Genomic DNA, 22,243 nt, shown 5'->3' on the forward strand with positions numbered 1-22,243 from the left:
GTGTGTGTGTGTGTGTGAGAGAGAGAGTCACATCAGCTGTCTTAACCGCGGCTTGTGTGCTGCAAATGCATACGAGCACTGTCTCTGTTCCCCTTTCAGGCTTGAACTGACGGTAAAACTAAGGATATTATTAACTGTCTTTATATTTACATAAGCTCACGATTATGGTAAGGAACGTTACACTTCCAACGCGTGCTTGTGGTGTTCGGCCAATCACAATGCACTGAGTCAGCTGGCCAATCAGAGCAGATTGCGATGAAAGAGGTGGGGCATAGAGGAACTACAATAACGTACAGTATTTGAAAAATAATGTGTTTTTTGAACATTAAAGCATGTCAACATATTCTGTTACACCAAATACATAAAATAATGATCTTTAAAATAGCATCATATGACCCCTTTAAAGAGATCTTATTTGTGATATTTTTATGCATGTTTAACATACATCCTGCGAGTGTCTGTATGTGGATCCAGTCGGAGGGTTCTCCGGCTCCAGCCCTGGTGAACGCTACCAGTCTGATACGGTACTCTCTATATTTCAGCAGAGGGGAAAGTGTGACTCCACTGGTTACTCCTTCAACCCACTTCACAAGCTCACTCTCCACACAGGACTTCATGTGTTGCTCTGGCTCACAATTTCTTGCCAATTTCTGAATTTCTACATTATAACCCTGCAACAGACCAGGAACATAGACGGGATGCTGCCAGCTTAGAGAGACACTCTCAGAAGTAACATCCATTATGGTCAGCGACTGGGGCGGACCAGGAACTGCAGAAAGAGAAAGAAACAATCTGCATTATCATGTCTGTACCAAAAATGGTGCAGAATAAATTATATGCCAAAGTTTAATACTTAGATACTTAGTGTTAGGGTTTTTGCTTATCACAATTACCGGCCCAAGTCTGACCCGAGCCCGACTTTTTTTCCCCTTCTCCCAAAACAGCTTATACTACTGTTTCAACTATTAAAATAGTTCAGTTTTCTATGTAATGGCAAAGTGATAATATTTAGTTTCGTTTTTTTTATTAAGTTAATTTAGAAAAACTTTTGGAGGATTTTTTGTTCGTTATAAGTTTTGTTTTTTTTAAAGTAACAACCAAGCGGCCAGTGGCAGACAGTGAGCTGATCATAGCCTATGTTTGATCAATTTAGCCTTCTCAAATCATCACGACTTCCCTAAAATAAAATCTATACATATAAAAACAGTTCAAGCATATAACAATTTTTAAACGTTAAATCTAGATAAATGAGTGCTGTGTCCAATAATTTGGGCGGAGAGTGGAAGCTAAAGCGCGCTTTGCAGGACATGGAGGTGCCAGCGCAATCACTTGCATTTTTTTCAGTGGATCCGCTGTCATTTTTGCTCATAAAGGTAAGAGTAATACATCATTTAGAACTGTAAATGGTCTACTTTTATTTGTGTGCACTCAGAATATCAACAAAACGTTGTGCTTTTATAAAATAAAGAAAAAAAACATGATGTGCTTTCTGCTGTCTTGTCTTCAACATGAGCGCTAAAATATAAAAAATAAGGAGAAGCCTAAAACAGGCCTGAGGCCCGGCCCACGTCTAAACTATGATGCGAAAATTGGCCCGAAGCCCGGCTCTAGGGGCGTAAAAAAGTCGGGCTGAAATGCAGGGCTCTATGTAGCATTACATCACTTGATCACCAATGGATGCTCTGCAGTGAATGGGTGCCATCAGAATGAGAGCCCAAACAGCTGATTAAAACATCACAATAATCCACACCACTCCAGTCCATCAATTAATGTCTTGTGAAGTGTTCAAAATAAAAATCTTAGGACATTTTTAACTTTATAACCACATTTTTCAGTTTAAAGGGGTCATTGGATGCGAAATGCACTTTTACATGTTGTTTGAACATTAATGTGTTTTGGCAGTGTGTGTACATAACCACCCTATAATGATAAAAATCCACCCAGTGTTATTTTTTTAATCTACTAAAATCATTACCACTTTCTCAAATCAAGCCGTTCTCAGCTCCTTGTCTGTGTGACGTCACGCAGACCAAGGCCGCTCCCACAATAGTTGATTGACATTGGTGTTTTACCCTCCTTGAGTGAGCTGTCATCAGTCTGCCATTGTTTCACAGCTGGAGCAGATGTAGACAAGAATGTCTCCTAAGTGATTGAGGTTTTGTTGTTGGATGTAATAATGAACATAGCAGTCGTCATTTACTCCTGACATCTGAGCCACTGAAGATGCAGAGGATTAACGTTTGTTTTTGAAGCGAATGCATCCTCCGATCTGCCTAAATGCGTCTATGTTTGCGCGACTCATTCGTGAACTAGCTTCAACTACAGATGAATTGAGTATAAGGTTTTTTATATGAATCTTTGCAAATCACCTTTCCTAATAACGTGCTACTTAGCAAGTTCCGGGCTAAATGCGGCTAAAGTTTACATTCTCTCAGAGAGCGACTCGGAAGAGAGGGGAAGGGTGAGCAGAGCTCATTAGCATTTAAAGCAACATGCTACAAAACAGCTTGCTCTGGAAAGAGCTGTTTTTGGCAAGGTTAAAAGGGTGTTTTTTTCCCTCTACCATTGATAAATTTTAACCAATGTTATAGACCAGGGATCCTCACATCTGGACCATTCCTGCAGAGTTTAGCTCTAACCCTAATCAAACACACCTGATCATGCTAATCAAAATCTTCAAGATCATTAGAAAATCACAGGTTTGATCAGGGTTGGAGCTAAACTCTGCAGCAGATTGGATCTCCAGGGAAAGATTTGAGGAACACAGTTATAGACTTTTCATTAAGACCCTAAACAATCATATCAGCTTGTGGAAAATGGGCATCCAATGACTCTCTTTTCTTTTTTTTGTCAAAAACAGTACTGAATACACTCAATTTGTCCAAGTATTGACCCCTTTAAATACGAGTCCTCTATCCATAATATTGCCTTCTATAGTGAAAAAGTTATAAGAGAGAAATATTTGCAGATCAAGCACCGTTTACAAGTGAAAACAGTTCTAAACAAATATGTTGGTGGATTTTGATGTGGTAGGACAACAGGGCATGGACCTTCACAGGAGGAAGCGGTATTATGGATTATGGACTCTATGGGTATTTTGGCCGGGAGCAACAGTTTAAAACATTTTAATTATGGATTTATTTCTCACAAACATGAAGCTTTACACTTCGCAAGACATTAATTAATGGACTGGAGTAGTGTGGATTACTTGCAGATTTTTATGAAATTTTTATGTTTGGACACTCATTTTGACGGCACCCATTCACTGCAGAGGATCCACCGATGAGCAATGAAGAAACAAACTCATCTACATCTTGGATGGCGTGAGGGAGAGTAAATTTTCAGAAAATCTATCCCTTTAAGTCATGATACCTGACTCTGGTGGAGTGTGTGCAGTACAGTTGGCTTCTTCCCCAATTCCGGCTGAATTAACTGCAGCTACGCTTATGACATTGAAAATGTTAGGTGACAGGCCGATGAAAGTGTGCGCCACTGTGTGTGTGAGCATGAGAGGATGAGCCTCCTCCTCTAGATCTCCAGAGCGAATAAGGTAGTACAGAATCTCTCCGTTAGGATGAATCGGAAGCTCCCATTCCATGTACACTGAATTCCAATCCAATCCAGAGCAGGTCAGATTCCCGACGGCATCTGACACTGAAACATACACACCAACACCACAGATTTATCTTCATTTCTCCTTCATTTGATCGCTAAGACTCTGTATATATATATTTTTGTATTTGTATAGCTTTTAAATTTGAAATATCAAACAAATTCAAATTTCAAAGCCAAGACTTAAAACCCAAAAAGACAAGATTTAAAACCTAAAGTTTAACAAAAAAGTTTAAACTTTTTTTTTTACATTTTCCGTAAGTTTTCGCATTGACAATAATAAGAAATGTGTCTTGAGCACCAAATGAGCATATTTAGAATAACTTCTGAAGGATCATGTGACACGATTGCATGTGCGAGTGTGTATTACCTGATTCATTGGTGGTGAATACAACAGGCAGGCTATACTGATCCCCATTTCCTGCTCTAGTGAATGTGCACACGCTGATTTCATATGAATTATGAGGTCTAAAGCCACTCAGCTCTGCTTGTGTGGATGCATCTGATGAGTTCTTGGGTAAACAGAGGCATATGAAGTTTAATTTACACACAGAGAAAAATGTGAGAACATAATCAATCATACTACATAGACATAGGGGTGTAATTACCTGATAACTGAAAGTGTATGTGTTTAGTTCAAGTATTCGGAATCCGTAGTGCTGGACGATTCCATTTGGCTCTGGACTTGGTTCCCACTGAAGCCACACTGAATTCACAGTGTGGTTAAAAATAATCAGATCACGTGGTGGAGACATTGGGACTGGGCACACAAAAAAGCACATAAGACATTAGACACATTAAGTCTGCACATTTATAATTGTATGAGTTTGCAAAGTAGGATATTCAGCTTTTAAATTAGGACTTTAGATTTCAAATTACAATTTTCAAATGTCAAACTTTATTACATTTTAAGTAATAACCATTTTAGGGTTATTGCCCTTGTGTTGTTTTGTGTTGTTTATGTTGCATATAACAAAATTGATGCATGCATTTAAAATTTATAACAAAAAAGTTTTACTTTAAATTTAAATTTTTAAATTTCAAATGACAAATTTCGAATTCAAATTTTAAAGTCATGCCTTAAAGATCTAATGTTTAACATAAGTTTACATTTTAAAGATCAAACATTAGATCTCAAATTCTATTTCTGTTTTAAAAATGTAAATAGCAAACAAATTCAGATTTTAAAATTAAAGATTTAAAGTTGAACAAAAGTTTACATTTTCAAAGATCAAACAAAATACTTTTCAAATTTTTGTTTTAAATGTTCAAATATCAAACAAACTCCACATTCAAATTCTAACTTAAACATTTCAATTTTGAACAGATCAGTTCCTCTAGAAAAACAATAAAGATGCATCTCTGACCTGCTTCATCAGTATGCAGTGGAATAATCATGAAGGGACCGACACCTATGCGGGTGACCGCAGCGATGGAGAGATTGTAAGGTGTAAATGAAGTGAGTTCCGAGAGCATTAGTTGTGTTTCAGCGGTGTAGGTTTTGTTGACAGTCCCAGGACCTTGTAAAGCTACAGCATAATCTATGATCTCCCCATTGGCTTCCACTGGGGGGAACCATGACACATGGATGGAGGTGCTGGAGAGATTCCTACTAGCTCCAGGCAACGGAGGAGAACTTGGGACTGTCAAAACACAGACACACAATGTTTTCACATATGCTTTATATACATTTGCATGTAAAAAACAAGAAGTGATGCATACAATCTTCATCTGTTCGCAGGTGTAGCATTGCAGTGTGGTTTACGGCAGATCCTGCACTGGTTGCCGGGGTGACTTTTATGATGTAGGGAAAATATTTCCTGAGCTTGGTGAAAAGGTAGATGTTGTCTGTGGTAGTTTTGGTGATGGTGATGTTAACTGTGCGGTTGATGAACGGGTGGGTCATACCCGCCTCTTGGAGGCTCAGCTGATAGAAGACTCTGCCGTTGGGCTCCAGAGGAGGGTCCCAGCTGATCACTACAGCTGTAGAGCTATAGATCGTAGCAGTGAGGTTGTGGACCGGACCACTCGGCACTGCACAGGGGGAGGATGTAGAAGAGAAGCAATTAATAATGTGTGAAGAACAGCTAACAGTTACACTTTAGAACAGGGAACAAATCATTGCAGTCTAAGTAATAAATGTTGGTTCAATATGCAACCAAGAAATGGAATGAGGCTTTGTTCCCCAGTCTAAAGTAACAAAATTAGGGTTCATCTCATGAAAACTTGCAATATTAGGGCATATTTCACCTCAAAAATGAAGCCTATTAAAGGACTATTAAAAGGTTTTCATAAGGATATATAATAAAAAAAGATTTTGAAAAATCTTAAAAGGTCCTAAAATTGACTTGATGCAAAATAAATAAATAGAAAATAGGATTTTATTTTAATATATTATATATTTAAAATCTTAGTGTGAAATATGACCGAGAAATTGAGATTCACCCGTTAGATGTACAAAGAACTATCCTTTTAATTAATATATTATTATATATTATAATTATAAATATTAATTCATTAATTTATGCTTAAATAAAGCATAAATGGCACACTGCAACACCAAACCAGTCAACTATTCAAACCAGTTAACAATTCAAGCCAGTCAACAATTATTCATACAAAAAATTCAAAAGCACACATGACATGATATTCAGCAATTACACACATCTGGGAATCTGTGGAAATGAAAAATGGTAATTAAACTCTGCCACAGCGTCTGCAAAATCCAGAGTCAAGATCACAGATATAGAAAAGGAGAGAGAAGCAGAGAAAGACAGACTGATTGTGTTAGTAAGAAAATCCGTCTAGAGCATGTTCTGTGTCCGAGATATTGCTTTGGGCTGAACTGAGCTGCTGAAGCTGGGTGATTCTCCAGTAACTGCAAACCGATCAGACACAATCACGCACAAAGAGCCAAACAGGACCATGGCATTAGGACCATAGCATTATTTATTCATATAGAACACTTTCAAAATCTCAGACACCCGGGGAGAAAAACCTTCATCTGTCTCAGAAGGTCACCTCTGCACCGTTTTTCCCAAAATCACACAAAAACGGTTTGCTATGACTATTACATAAAACCTTGACACACGGTATAGTTTCTGAAACCAGGTTAACATTCACATAAATGAAATAATTCATTTTATTGTCCAAATATTGCTCTTTAATAGCTCAGAACATCAAATGTATAATACTTCTCAATTGTTTCTTTTAGGAATCAGCTCAGAAATTAATCCTAAAAGTAAAAGGAGAGCAAATGAGCTGTTGACATTTAATAAAAGAGTAAAGCTATAAAAAATAAAGTAGATAGCTGCTCAGATCATTTGCGTTCATGAGTAATGTTTGAATTCATATTGAGATCTCTGACCTGTAGATTTTGGCAAATCTGAGTACAATTGGAGATACATGACATTACTGGGCTCTTTTTCTAAGCACAAACATATGAGAAGCTGGAGACAAAAAAGTCTCCAATTGCTTAAGTCAAATTGACGCATTTACAATATTCAAAGACAAATATATAACATGTTACATAATGTACCCAGAAACGTACAGCAACGTGCTATTTTCTATTTTCAACAAATCCTGTGAGAGGAAATGCAAGCTGGGATAGTCTAGAGACCGACAAATAAAAGGCTTTCAGATCAGACGCACTCAGTCTCGTGGTGAGGGCTCAACAATCCCAGTTTGCAGCTTGAAGGAAGTTGTCTCCTTTCACAACATGTGCTGAATCTGTGTGTGTGCATGCATGTGGGTGTGTTTATGAGTTTCAGTGTGATTTTTTTTGGAACGTAATCTGTTGGAAAAGTGGTGCAGAGCTGCGTTTCTCCCCTCAGTGTGTGAGGAGACTGACCGTCCTCTAACGCGGTGAAGTTTAGATGGGGACTGAACACTCCCCCATCACCAACAGAAGTGCTGGAACTCATCCATACACTGTAATCATGTCCTGCCCTCAGATCAGACAACACAAACCAATGCTCTGAACCCGGAACCATCTACAAAGATAGAAAGAGAACATGGTCATTGACTGCATGACTCAATCAGCATTTCATTGTGAGCTTAAAATCTGTGTATTTGAGTTGGTTTAGCTATTCTTAGAGATTAAATCCTTTACAAAAAGTACTGTGTTGGTTCATCATTTAGTTACCCTCCTCTTGTTCAAAACCTGTACGAGTTTCTTTCTTCTGTCGAATACAAAATAAGATATTTTGAAGAATGTGGGTAACCAAACAGCTGACAGTAGCCACTGATTCAGTCTTTAGTATTTTTCATATACTATGGAAGTCAATGGCTACCGTCAACTGTTTGGTTGCCCACATTCTTTAAAATATCTTATTTTATGCTTAACAGAAGAAAGAATCTCAAACAGGTTTGGAACAACTTGAGGGTGTGTAAAAAATGACAGAATTAAAATTTTTGGGCAATATATTTCTTTAAATGTTACATGTCCAAAAGCATTTTTTCTACTTATTTCTTTCTGATTTCTGCACAACTAATCAGGATTGTAAAACCTGCCAAAGGTATTTTATCTAATGAAGATATCTAGACAAGAAAAAGGTTATTAATATCTTAATTCATATCTTAAACAAATCATATCTACAGTAAATTGCAGTTAGACACTGTCTGCTAATTAGGTGTGACAAGTTTCCAGTGACAGCCGATTTAGTTAACATCTATTTAAAAAAACACATTAAAACGTTATTTAAAATAAAATAAAATTTAGCATCGAGTTGATCAAACGTGACAGTAAAGACTTCTTTCTTTCTATTCATCAAGGAATCCTGAAAAAATGTATCAAAGTTTCCACAAAAACATTAAGCAGCAAAACTGTTTTCAATATTGATAATAAGAAATCAGATTATTAGAATGATAATAATCAGCAAATCAGCATATTAGAATGATTTCTGAAGGATCATGTGACACCGAAGACTGAAGTAATGATGCTGAAAATTCAGCTTTGCATATACATTTAATATAAATGACATTTTAAATGATATTCAAATATAAAATAGAACACCATCATGTTTAGTGTCTCCAAAAAGATCAACACTCATCTGTGTACCTGTGTATACTTTGTGTTGTTTTTTGTATTGTCTGTGTAGACGATGGTATAGTATTGGATGATGCCGTTGGGTTGGTTTGGAGGACTCCAGCTGAGATGCACTGTAGAGGTGGTGAGGAGTGTGTATGATACATTCTGTGGAGGGTCAGAGGGGGCTGCAAAACAGAGAAAGCATTTATCTTTATGACTATGAGGACAAAGCTGTTTCATGATATTGTGGTTCTTTTTCAAAACTTAGTGAGCTGCCTCACTCTCTAGGCTAAATGAAACTAAACCTTATAACTGACTGAATTGAAACATCCAGAAAGAAGTTAAATGTTCTGTTATTTTCTATTAATATATTTTTAGTACAAAGTAAAATATATACTCTTTCAGTCTTTCAAAATGTTGGTGTCTGTAAGATTTTGAAAAGTCTCTTAAGTTTGAATATATTTTAAGATGTAGTTTATAACTGTTATGTAATGTATTTATTTAAATCTGATACTTCCGTCATCTCCAAATGATTTCACAGTTCATTCTAGGATACTTGTGATAATGCAATAATTTTTGGCCAAAATGAGGCATATGTGCCTTCACATTAGAAACATGTATATGATGACAGAATGTGCTTGTGTTCACCTGATTCTATGGTACTGAACGTGATGTAAATCAACATTCCTCCATCTCCGAGTCGAGTCCAGCTGCTCACGGAGGCATTATATTGACCCAATCCATCCACAGTGACCACCACTGACGTTTCCGTCACATTGGTGACAAACTCAGAGCTCAGATTCCTAATACACGCACACAAATGTTAGTTTCAGTCGTGTATGACAAAAGCCAGGTCTTTGGTAAAAACTGATTTTAAATCATCTTTACTTACCACACTCTCACTATGTAGTATAAAATCTCAGAGTTGGCCTCCTTGGGAGGTTTCCAGGACAACTCTACCTCAGTATCAGACAATTTCCTGGCGATTAGGAATTTTGGAGGGGAACTGGGTACTGTTGTTCAGGAAAAACAGCTATTATAGACCCAAAACTGTGGAAAAGGACTTTACTCTTCGAACACGACAGTGATTTGAGTTAGTAAATGTAAGAGAATGTCTCCCATGGCAGGAACGGCATCCACATTTGTCCATTCTGACAGCTGCTAATGGAAAAACTAACCAACCAAACACAGAGAAACAAACACAAGCATTGTCAGTAGGTTCTGTCTCCTGAGGTAGAAGGATTAAATTGATCCATAACACCGTAAAAAACAACAACTCCCAGATTGCTTTCAGAAATGTCCTGTGGGAGAAATAAAAAGTTAAAAATAGTAAAACTCTAATTTCCTGCGCGCAGACCAATGAAAATCTGTAAAAAGAAGAAATGTTTAAGTGTGACCTTAATACTTTCTGCATCTTTAGCCATATCCTGATAAATTCCCCATGAAGACTGAACCTTAAAAGTAAAAACAGCTTAATTAAACATCATAAAGTCCATTCGTTAAAACCGAACACTCACCATCCTCCAGTGTGGTGATGTTCAGGATCTCACTCGTGTGGTTTCCCAAGCCGACCTGTGTAGCCGCCTGTACGCTGATACGGTAGCGCGCATACTTCCGCAGGTTGGACAGGATGACATAAGGCACGTGTGTGGTTTGATTCAGACTGTGTGTGGCATTCCAGTATTCTACGTTGTAGAACAAGATGATGCCATTTGCGAGAAGCGGGGGCGACCATGACACATTCACCTCACTGGATCCGATGTTCTCATAGGTCAAATCGTAAGGTGGGCTGCCAGGCACTGCAAGAAACAATTAATCTGCACATTAGGATGAAGTCAGCGCTTTTGTGCAAAAAATATATCACTCAACATGCTGGAGCTCATGCATTAACAATTAGGCCATGCTCCCTTTTTGGCCTGTTCTATGGTGCTTTTGAATTTTCAACATAATGAACAGTACAAAGAGGACAGGGGAGAAAAAGAGGAAATGACTAAGATTTAAACGTAAATCACTTGCATAAGCACTATGGCTCAATATATCAGAGTAGGTGTGCTGGGATGTGGGCTTTTATAAATGAAGGTGTATTCATACATTCAGAAGTTTGGGCTCAGTAAAACTTTCGAAATATTATTAAAATTTAAAATAGCTATTTTCTATTGGAATCTATTTTAACATTTAATTTATTTCTGTGATGAAACGCTGAATTTTCATCAGCCATTATTCCAGTCAGAGTCACATTTTCCTTCAGAAATCATTCTAATATGCCGATCTGGTGCTCAAGAATATTTCTCATTATTATCAATGTTGCTTAATTTTTTTGTGCAAACTGTGATACTTTTTGAGAATTCTTTGATGAAAAGAACGGCATTTATTTAAAATAAAATGTATTTATTTTTACTAAAAGTCTTTACTGTCACTTTTGATCAATTTAATGTGTTCTTGCTGATTAAAAGTATGTTTGCTGCAACAAAGTGTCCGAAAGTCATTCATCTTTATTAATGGGAGTTGGTGATTTACATTCCACTTCATGCAAATTGAAGTAGAGACGCAATGAGCGAATAGCGACTGGCGTAAAGACACTACAGTTCACATGATTTGATGCCTGATAGAGTTGGAACGTCTACTAGAAATCAAACAGCACTAAGACTTTAATCGCTGTATGTGTGAATGTGCCTTAATTGTAGGAACCCTTTGAAAGGGAAAGAGTGTGGGATTTCAGGATGAGATTGGATTAAAGTTTTATGCCTCTTCTAGTTTTTCAATTAAATATGAACACACACACGCACAATGACTCACCATCCTCCCCCGACAGCATCTGTAGAGTATCAGAAATCTGGTTCCCATGTCCGTGTAGCGTAAACGCACGGACAGTCACATTGTAGTGTGTGTATGGCTTCAGGTAGCGCAGTGTGGCACTGGGTGATGTGCTGTTGACTGTGTTGCTGTATGTGCCGTTGGTGTAGGAGACCTCATACAGGCGGATGATGCCATTGGGTTTCTCTGGCGGAGACCAGGTGAGAGTAGCGGTGGAGGAGGTGGTTTTCACTACGAACAGATCCCGTGGGGGTGAACCCGGCTCTGAAAGACAGATGGAAGCATGCTAAGAGATTTCAAAAGTGTTTAAGGCTGCTATTGTATGTATATGAAACATAACTGGCTCAATACCATCCTCTAGTGTCATAACGAAGATGTAGTCTTCATCGGTCAGTGGACTTTCCCCCACGGCAGTAGAAGCGGCCACACGTACCTTATAACTGCTGTACTTGTCGAGACCTGTGGATATGAGCATATATAGCGTTATACGGTGGCCTCAAAAACTATTTGAACACCTGGGTCACACTTAGAAATGTCTGAACGTCATTGCATTAGATGTAAAATATCCAAGCAGGATGAATCTGCAAACAAATGCAAGGGTGTTTTCTTGGAAATTCATCATTTCTTTTTTCTTTTTTTTATAATTTTTGCTCAATGTCTTTTAATCAGCTGGTGTTTTTGGTGCTTTATTAGTAGATGTATTAAGTCATTTTTGTGGAAACCTTGATGGACCATTTTTCAGGATTCTTTAATGAATAGAAAGTTCAAAAGAACAACATTTATTTATTTTTTAATTTCTTAAAAACACACTTTTGAATTGTAGTGTACTTGTTAGTGTGTTACCTGTGAGCACTGCAGTGGTGGTGTCTGCCATCTGTTGTAATTGCTGGATTGTAAGGAGATTTTGTGCATATACAGTGTAGTGTGTTATCTTGCCATTAGGGTTGAGCGGTGGCTCCCAAGTAACACGGATGGAGGTGGAGGTCAGGTTCTGATAGGACACATTCTGAACAGAGCTGGGCACTGTGGGCAAACACTGGCGTTACTTTATTACTTTGTAGTTGTATTTTATAACTACTTTACTTCAACTCAGAAGTCTGAATGTATTTTACCTTGTTCAGTTGTCTTGACTGTAACTCCTGTGGAAGGCCCTTCTCCAATGATGTTTTTAGCCGTCACGCTAAATGTGTACTCTGTGAAAGGACGCAGTTTTCTAACCACATACATGATGCGATCAGACGACAGGTCTGCTGTCTCCTCAGTGGCAGGTAGGACTGTTAATCAAAAAGCACAACCAATCAGAAAACAGAAGCAAAAGCAACAGAGTGCAACAATGACTGTTCCCCTTTTTAGTAATTTTCCCAATAACTTTCTCCATAAAAAATTATTGGAAGCACATGAAAACTAGCACAACAACATTACAAACTTTGCAAAAATATATTTTTTAATTACAAAATTCTTTGAGAAAATTCTTCCCATGAAGCACTATGAATTAAGTGATCAAATAAAAAAAAATGATGGTACAATATAAAACTATTTACTGTTTTACTTACTATAAGTCATGGACTACTGTACGGACTAAGTATAGCATACTTGAAACCAGTAATTGAAACCAATCAGGAAAAATAAAATACATAAATCTTAAAAAACAGCAGCTGAAAAAAATGGAAACTAATATTAAACTAATATAAATGATGAGAGTGCGTAACAAAATTACTATTTGAACTAAAATGAAAATTGAAAATATGAAAATAAAAACGAATAAAAAGCTAATTCTAAATATTAATCGTCACTATAATAGTTTATAAATATGAACACAGAGTAAAGTAGGTCTGTCCTAACAGGTTTATTTATGTTGCTAAAAAAAATAATTTTATCTATGGAGATTTTAAATACTATTTATACTTACGGATACCTAAAATAAATGACTTATTATGAGTTATTTTGGTTGTGCTTTTAACAGTAATATTAGTATCCAAGTCACCACAACAGTTATTTACCCTCTATTCCAATAGTGGTGGCAGCTCTTGTTGAAGGGTTCATCTGCTGCTGGGTGGAGTCTGTGGCCACCGCCCTAGTGGAGCGACGGGGCTGGGAGGGGCTTAAGTTAATCAATGGTGGTTGGTCAGTTCCTCGAGTGACAGCTGAAAGTTCAGTCAAAGGTTCCTCGGTCACAGCCTCAGTCTCAGCTTCAACAGATACATCAGTTCTGTCGTGGGTCACTGTGAGCCAAGGTGGAGATGTGTGGGGGGTGCTCGGGGTCAGAGGAAGGTCAGAGGTCAGTTCAGTGTTGGTAAAATCACGACCCAAAGCGGGAAACGTTCTGTGTGAGGTGAGAAGGAACGCAGATGACGTGGTGATGTCAAGTGACCTCGCCTTACGACGAAGTGGAGCATTCTGTAACACAACGACATATTATCAGTAAAGCTCAACTAAACACAAAACAGTAATCGTGTGTGTGTGTGTTTGTGGAGTTTAGTGTGTTTCACCTGTCCTCGCAGGGTGATGTCCTGTACAAGAGTACTGCGGTATAACACTAGTATCCGATAGTGTGTGATTAGTCCGTTCGGTTGGCTCGGGGGTTTCCAGGACAGACGGACTGATGTGGAGTCTACAGCCTCTGCTGTCAGATGAGACACAGCATTCGGGGCTAACAGAGAAATAAATGCACACACACATACTTAACCAGGGGCCTTAGCACTGTTCCAAGAGGCCCGCAAGATGACTTTAAATTACTTAAAAAAAGACAAAACGTGCTTTAAAATAAAATGAAGTGCAAAAAATTATTAAAGAGTGCTTTAAAATCACAAACGACTAGAAAAGTCCAGCAAATTTATTCATAATAAAAAATATAAATATAAATGTCTTTACTGTCACTTTTGATCACTTGAGTGCATCCTAACTAAATCAAAGTATTAATTTCTTAAAAAATATATTTTGAATGGTAGTGTATATCCATGTAAAGTCAGGGTTGGATTATTAATGTCCTGGGAACAGATATATTTTCCCATTTCTACAATCAAATGCTGAGAAAAATGCAGCCCTTATCATAGCATTGGATGCTTTGAGGCCTTGAACCAAAATCTAATTTTAGATAAAAGCAACCCTAAGTGAACAAATAACCTTTCTTGTTTTTCCACGCATTTAATAAGCATTTTCATATTCAGCGCCAACTGGCTGTGTATGAAAAAGTAATTTCCTCCAGCTAAATTAACCCAATTAAAGGTATAATTAGAGATAGCTGATTTCGCAGACAGACTTAATTACACCCAGACCAGCTAAATATAAACCTCATTTATAACTCTCACTTATTTTGACCCCTGAGTCTGAACACTTACAGAAGTCACAAACACTTAACCATTCCCTGAGCTGTCTGTTCTCCAAACAGATGAATCAAAAATTGAATTGTTTTGTATGACGTGGCTCCCATGTCACATCAAGCATACACAGACACAGAAAACACATGACACCAACGATCAATCATGGTGGAGGTCAAGTGATGTCTGAAGGAACCATTAATTCTCCACTGTAGCGGAAAATACACAAAACGAATTTGTGGCAATTCATCCATGAACCACAACTAAAGTGTTGCTGGGTCATGCAGAAAGAAAAAAAAGCAATTGCACATCAGCAGTATCTAAAGTGATTCAATGCTTCTTTATGTTCCAGTCAGCACAGCTAAATGTGGTTCAGCTGGTTATTGTGTATGAGGCAATAATATTTTCATACAGGGATTGTGGGTTTTGTTTAACTTAATTATTATTTGACAGTCTTTATTGAATAAAATCCGCTGAAGTATATGCTATACTAACTCAGGTTCACTTCATTATCTAACATTATATCATGTCCGAAGGTTTGAAATATCAGCTGAAAAATTCAAATCAATGAAAGACAAAATCAGGGTGCAAATAACATTTTCACACTCTCAGGTTGTTTCTTTACTATCTAAAGTAAAGAAACAAATTTTGTCCTCAGAAGTTGGCAAATCTGATCAAATGGGGACATTCTCAGTAAAATAAATAAATAATAAAAATAAAACAAAATACAATTTCTTAGAGATGCAAAAATGCATTTAAAAAAAATCTCTTAAAGGTTAAGAGAAAAATGGAGACACTCAGTAAAAAAAAAATTAAATTTAGAAATGCAAAAATGTTCTCTTTTATGAGGTTAAGATTTGAGTAAGGGTAAGTACGATGTCACGGTAAAAGCCTTAATTTTTCGGGGGCCAACGCTTGCGCGCTTTAGCTGCCGCTGTTCCTGGGCGCTCATTGTTTTAATTGTTTTAATCTTTATTGAGTTGTTTTCAATGCTACAACGGACTGGGCTTACGTTTTCAAAACTATAAGCACTATATTTGGAGAAATCCAAGTCCGACTCTATTGAACTCTGTTGTTACACGGAGTGTTTTGTTGCTCTCTGTGTTATTTCCGGCTGTTTAAGATCGGAAAAATGAGGCTCTACGTGATGGTTCTATGGAGCATCTTGAACTGGATGATCTTACTTACAATATTTCAGCCTGTTGTGTCGGTACTTCAATACAGTGCCGAAGATCTTCTTCAGTTTCGTTTCAATCACTAAGACATCTTAAAACTCATTTTCCTGAGTGATTTTAGTTACGTTATTGGGTATTGATTTTTTTGTATTGTTTATTGTGTTGTTGTTGTTTTTCCCTGTTTAATTATGTATTTTATTATTGTAAGGTGTCCTCGAGTGTCTTGAAAGGCGCCCACAAATAAAATGAATTATTCATTTATGTAGCAAGTAAATTTGTGTGTGTATATGTATTTTACCTTCTGCTAGTGTTGTAATGTTGATCACTGCTGCCGGTCCTGTGGCCCCTGCTGATTTGGCCATCGCATGGATATAGTATTGTGTGTATGGAGTCAGTCCAGTGTACATAAACGCCTGTTCGATTGTGCTGTTCTCACTAATAACACCTGAAATACACACATACATACACACACCACAATGTTTAGAGAAGACATATGAGAGGATGTGCTTTGAATGAAGTAGTTTGGAGCATGTGTGTTAAATGCAAAGCTACAAAGCATCGTATACTCACTGGTTTGTGTCATGTAAAGCTACTGTCACAGTGTGGTATCTGTCAGATAATATGAATGCTAAACAGTGAACGAATTGGTTTGGTGGTCAATGGGTGTTAGTAAGTGTTACCTTCAGAGCTGTGGAGCTGGATGACATAGCTGAACCTTCCTGTGGTGATCTTTGGAGGGTCCCAAGTTAGAGACAGAGATTTAGAAGTGATGTTTCTGAAAACTACATTTTGAGGCGGGTCTTCAGGGGCTGCAAGACACATTATTTTTTTCATTACATTTTTGCTTTGTTACAACAACTTGAGATTAAGTATTACTGTGAATACTCTTTTTATTTAGATAAAACAAGATGATATTTGCAATAGAAATTAACTTCTGTAATGTCTCCTATTTATAACATGTATTAATGTATCATGCACAAACACAGAGATATTTAGAGTAAATAGACTTTTGAATAGAATTGCAATTTTGATTACTGTTCAAAAGTTTGGGGTTGGTAAGATGTTTTATTGTGCTTCTGATAGAAGTCTCTTCTGCTCACCAAGCATGCATTTATTTGATCAAAAAAATATCAAGTACAACTGTATTATTGTGAATTAATATTATACGATTTAAAATAAATAAATAAAATTCTGCATCCTTGCAGAATAAAAGTAAATCGGTAAAAATCACTTTAAAGGGGAAAAAAGGGAAAGGGAAGCAGGATTTTGTGTTCTGCATTTAACCCATCCAAGTGCACACACAGTAGTGAACATACACCCGGAGCAGTGGGCAGCCAATGCTGCGGCGCCCGGGGAGCAGTTGGGGGTTCGGTGCCTTGCTCAAGGGTCTCACCTCAGTCGTGGTATTGAGGGTGGAGAGAGTGTTGGTTATTCACTCCCCCACCTACAATCCCTGCCGGACCCGAGGCTCGAACCCGCGACCTTCAGGTTACAAGTCCAGCTCTCTATCCATTAGCCCACGACTGCCCAAAGCAGTCGTGGGCTAATGGATAGCCTTTAAACATAATGCATCATAAAAGTATTATAAAAGCAGTATATAATGGCTTAATTATGCCTTTCAATGCCTATGTTTATAATGCATCGAATGATCTCATAAATAATTGTAACCACAGTTATAATACAGATTTTTATACCTTTAGAAGTGCATTAAAACACAAACAATCAATTTCCGATGCAACAAAGAATCTACAAATATACAGTAATAATGAATTTTAACTTTGGCAACACCTAGTTATGAAAAGATATAATGAATTAAAACATACACTATGAATACCTTTATAATGCATTATACATAAAATCGTATTGATAAGATAGTGAACAGTAGTGTATATATACCGTATTTGAGAATTAAGTGTGTGAATGTGTGATAGCATACCAGCTTCTGGCATGCGGACCATAGTGCTGGCGATCTGTCCCTCCCCATCACTGGTGAAGGCGGAGACTTCAAACACGTAGGGAGTGTAGGGGCGGAGCTCATCAATTGTCACAGTGATTGGAACACTCCAGCTGGAGGCGGAAGGTACGGCTGAGAGCGTAACAGTGGGCAACACAGCAGAGGTCAACTGGGAAGACTCAGATGGGCTTGGAGTTCCACGAGATAAGATGTCTGCTGCATCCTAGAAGACACATACATGCACATAAACACTCCGAAACTAAATGTACAGATTGGTAGATCAATGCATACACCACTGCGGTTTGAATTTGGCTCAGCTGTCATTTATCACTTCAAATCTTCATTAATGCAAGTACGAACGTACGTTGCAATGAGGCAGGGCTCCGTTCATGATGTCCTCTGCATTGCGCTCCAGCATACGGACGGTCTGGCCTGTTCGAGCATGTTTGACTTTCACTGCAAACTTAGTGATGAGACCATTAATGCGTACGGGGAGAAACCATGTTACTAACACTGAAGTGTGATCCTCAGCAAACGCTGTGAGGTTTGACACCAGACCAGGGGCTGTGAGATTGAACATAAACACATGGATCAGAACACATACACAAACTAATCATACAATGTATTTTCATACAATAAATACATCCCCACTTACTGTAGGATCACTTTTAGGCATCATAAGCAGAAAATCTTTGCTAGCATATACACTGACATTCAGAAATTTGGTAAGATTTTAAATTTTTTTTTGAATGTCTCTAATGCTCACCAAGAGTGCTTTTATTTAATCAGAAATACAGTAAAAATAGCAATATTGTGAAATATTATTACAATTTAAAACAACCGTTTTCTATTTGAATATTTTAAATGTAATTCATGTGATCAAAGCTGAATTTTCAGCATCATTACTCCAGTTTTCAGTGTCACGTGATCCTTCAGAAATTCTAATACGATGATTTGCTGCTCAATAAACATTTCTAATTATCACTGTTGAAAATAGTTGCTTAATATTTTTGTGACAAATACCACAATTCATTGTGATGAGTTCAGAGAATTTTTTAAAAGAGGATTACATCAAAATTGAGTGAAATGTCAATTTAAAATATATTTTATGTTTTACTAAAAATGTTCCATTTATTTAAAATGAACAATTTCACCCAATACTGGTGTGTTTTGTGCATTTCTGTGCTTATTAGAGTATCAAAATGCGCTTCACAGGAGGAATGCTATTCATGTTTTGCACATGAGTAACCATTAACAAAGTTACTGTCCATGAAGAGCATTTTGAATCAGTTACTCAAGATGCTGCCTTTGAAGACAGCAAAGAGGCTCACTAGGACTTCGCAAAAAGCTTAAGTAAAATATATGGATGTTGCTTACGGGCCTCTGCAGTTTTGTAGTACAGAGACTGGCTAAAAGGTCCAATTCCTGCTTTGTTAACTGCTGCAACCTGTAGAGAAAAGACAGAAGAAAAGCTTTTAAAAAGCAATATACTGTAGCCAAAAGCATGCAGCATAAGAACGTCTGCTTGATTTATCACCATGACTTAGCAGAGGTGCTTATATAAACACTGTGAATGAAGATTTCAATGCAAGATGATCTACTCCAGACAACAGATCCATCAAATACTGTCACACGTACAAACACACGATCACACAAAAGCTCAGAGAGCCAATTCAGAGTTCACAGTGTACCCGGCCAATGAATTCACGAGACAAATGAGGGAAAACAGAGATCCCTCATGGATCCAGAGTTCTCCGTAGGAGATGAATAATTCACAGCTGATAAATTATTGAGTGGGATCAATAGAATAGAGGCCACTGGCAACTTTCCCATGGACAGTTAATCCAGTAGTGTCTGCTGAACGCTGGACCTTCCCTATAGAGTTAAACAGCATTTTCAGAAAAGTTTTTACTGGCTGCTATTTCATTAGAGGTGACACAACAATACACCGCAAAACACTTAAATGGGAAATAAAGGAAGTTCAAACATCTCATGTACACATGGGCTGGATATAATATCAGTAACATCTATAAATGCAATAATTTCCATGCACTTAATAAGGAGCAGGTCATGCTTTTGCCTTTAGAAGAGCTTAATTCCTTGGGGAATAATGTAGTTTAGCTCTTGAACTGTGTGATGTTGCACTATTCCTCAATAAGAGGCCAAGAGTTCTTTAGAGTTCTAGTAAAAATCTGTCGAACTGGGAATCTTTAAGAAGTGCATTTCTCGTGACGTCACATCTGAATTTGTTAGTAGTGTGTACTAAATTTGCATATTATGAGAAAACACATGTTCACTCAGTCTGGGTTTTGTGCTCATCATACCAGGTTAGTATTCAATGAGGCAGACCTGTCATGATTAAAAGTAGTTTTTGAGGATGCTTTTCCACTGAACTATCCACTGAAGTATCTTGTCACTTCAAGTGCTTCAACCTCAAATGTTTCCTTTATTACAGTTTTGCTCCTTGAGCAAAATTATCCTTATTACAACCATGCTCACTGACATAATGTTTTTTATTATTTTATAGCTTTTGTTATCAATGCATTTGTAGTTCTATTGTTTTAAATATACACTACCATTCAAAAAAACTTGGGGTCAGTTAATTGATAATTTTTTTTTTTTTTTGCAAGAAGTATATACTTTTATTCAGCAAGCACTGATTATATTTATCATAAGTGACAGTAAAGACCTTTATAATGTTACAAAGGACTTATAATACAAAAATGCTGTTCTTTTGAACTTCATATTCATCAAAGAATCCTGAAAAAAAATTCGGTTTCCACAAAAATATTAGGCCGCACAACTGTTTTTAATGTTGTTAATAATAAAAAATGTTTCTTGAGCAGCAAATCAGCATATTAGAAATATTTCTGAAAGATCATGATAAAATATATTCAAATAGAAAACAATTCTTTGAAATTGTGATAGTATTTCACAATATTACTGTTTTTGCTGTACTTTTGATCAAATAAATGCAGTCTTGCTGAGTATAGGAGACTTCTTTCAAAAACATTACAAAAATATTAATTCCAATTTTTTAAATGGTAGTTCATTATATTCCTATGTAACATGATGCAGCTTTGAAAAAGTTATTATACTTTAGTTCCTTTTCAGAGTTTGCTAAAAAAACATTTCCATAAAAACATATTGTAGTCAAATGTGTTATGTACACACTCTAGGAAGCTTGATATTCTGTTCCTATAATATTTGAAAATCTATGCTATGGGCAAAAATATGTTTACATAAAACATTAGGTGTTTTTTTTTGTGCTTTTCTCTCATTTTTGCTATCAAATAATGCCTCAAGCGTGCACCTTGATGTTGTATGTGGCTCCAGGGGTTAGTGTGTTCAGCAGGGTTTCTGGGATATCCAGGCTCTTGGTGACCTCAGTGAAGGTAGGGTCGGGATATGGACACATTTCCTTGTATCTGATGACAAATGAGTGAATTGAGTTGTCGAGAGGCATCCGCCAGGATAGCAGGATCCCATTGGAACCGACCCGCTCACCTTCTGGCTTAGAGGGGGCCGCAGGTACTGCAGACACATAGATACAACACAAATCATGAATTCATTTAAGCATTTTATAATGAAATCAGTATTTTATCCTACTGTATGACAGCTTTATTGAATACTTGAATCTAATTGGTTAATTACAGCAATTATTTTATGTAGTTTTTACACACAATTAATTTTAATTCATTGTCACTTCTTCCATTTATAGTTGCCATTATTTCCTCTTGTTCTGCAATGAAGCAGGACGGATATTGTTGCTCTGACCTAGATTGAGTATCATCCAGGTCATTATCAAATTTAGAGGTCTTTCAGAAGGCGTTTGGCTCACTAACAGCTACAGTATCTGTTGTTGTGGAGGTGTTAGCAATTTAGGAGAATAACAATATAAAGCCATCAGAAAGCCGACCATGCCATTCTCGGAGGGACGAGCAAACAGCAACCTGGGAATCTGATACGGACCTATCAAAGCCTGCTAACTGGAATCAGCATCAATTATGCAAACATAAACACACACACACACACACACACACACACTTCAGATGAAACAAAATGCATATGGATTCATGTACAACATCTCAAAAGGTTTCACCTTTCAATTTTCGTCACTGGTTCTACGCTTACAAAACAAAACAAAAAATGTAGATTATTAAAATGTTCTTCAATCTAAGAAAAAAATATGGTTCTTTTAAGAACTGCTCACTGAAAGTTGCTTTGGGGAACCCATAATTGTTCTTTTCTATGGCAACACTGTGAAAACCCCCTTTTGGAGCCTTTATTTTAAAGAGTGTTGTATGTTGGTAAGACTTTATTTCGATAGTCCACTCTAGAC

The 22,243-nt window shown here is 37.2% G+C and overlaps 1 protein-coding gene across 1 annotated transcript in view; it reads right to left on the minus strand.

Moving 5' to 3' along the window:
- Positions 1-22,243, minus strand: part of LOC306888703 (phosphatidylinositol phosphatase PTPRQ-like) — a gene marked incomplete at both ends in the record, with an annotated part of 60,404 nt that overhangs the window by 19,878 nt on the left and 18,283 nt on the right. The window contains 19 exons of the mRNA XM_079447116.1: positions 446-769; positions 3,373-3,654; positions 3,983-4,124; positions 4,221-4,372; positions 4,980-5,255; positions 5,335-5,646; positions 10,159-10,440; positions 11,438-11,719; positions 11,807-11,914; positions 12,299-12,478; positions 12,568-12,729; positions 13,456-13,852; positions 13,945-14,105; positions 16,246-16,392; positions 16,628-16,756; positions 17,884-18,124; positions 18,266-18,465; positions 19,279-19,348; positions 21,215-21,435. Coding sequence (XP_079303242.1) covers positions 446-769; positions 3,373-3,654; positions 3,983-4,124; positions 4,221-4,372; positions 4,980-5,255; positions 5,335-5,646; positions 10,159-10,440; positions 11,438-11,719; positions 11,807-11,914; positions 12,299-12,478; positions 12,568-12,729; positions 13,456-13,852; positions 13,945-14,105; positions 16,246-16,392; positions 16,628-16,756; positions 17,884-18,124; positions 18,266-18,465; positions 19,279-19,348; positions 21,215-21,435 — 4,068 coding nt within the window. The remainder of the gene's footprint in view (positions 1-445; positions 770-3,372; positions 3,655-3,982; positions 4,125-4,220; positions 4,373-4,979; positions 5,256-5,334; positions 5,647-10,158; positions 10,441-11,437; positions 11,720-11,806; positions 11,915-12,298; positions 12,479-12,567; positions 12,730-13,455; positions 13,853-13,944; positions 14,106-16,245; positions 16,393-16,627; positions 16,757-17,883; positions 18,125-18,265; positions 18,466-19,278; positions 19,349-21,214; positions 21,436-22,243) is intronic.

This window comes from Barbus barbus (assembly GCF_936440315.1).
Source record: "Barbus barbus genome assembly, chromosome: 22".
NCBI classification, from domain to species: Eukaryota; Metazoa; Chordata; class Actinopteri; order Cypriniformes; family Cyprinidae; genus Barbus; species Barbus barbus.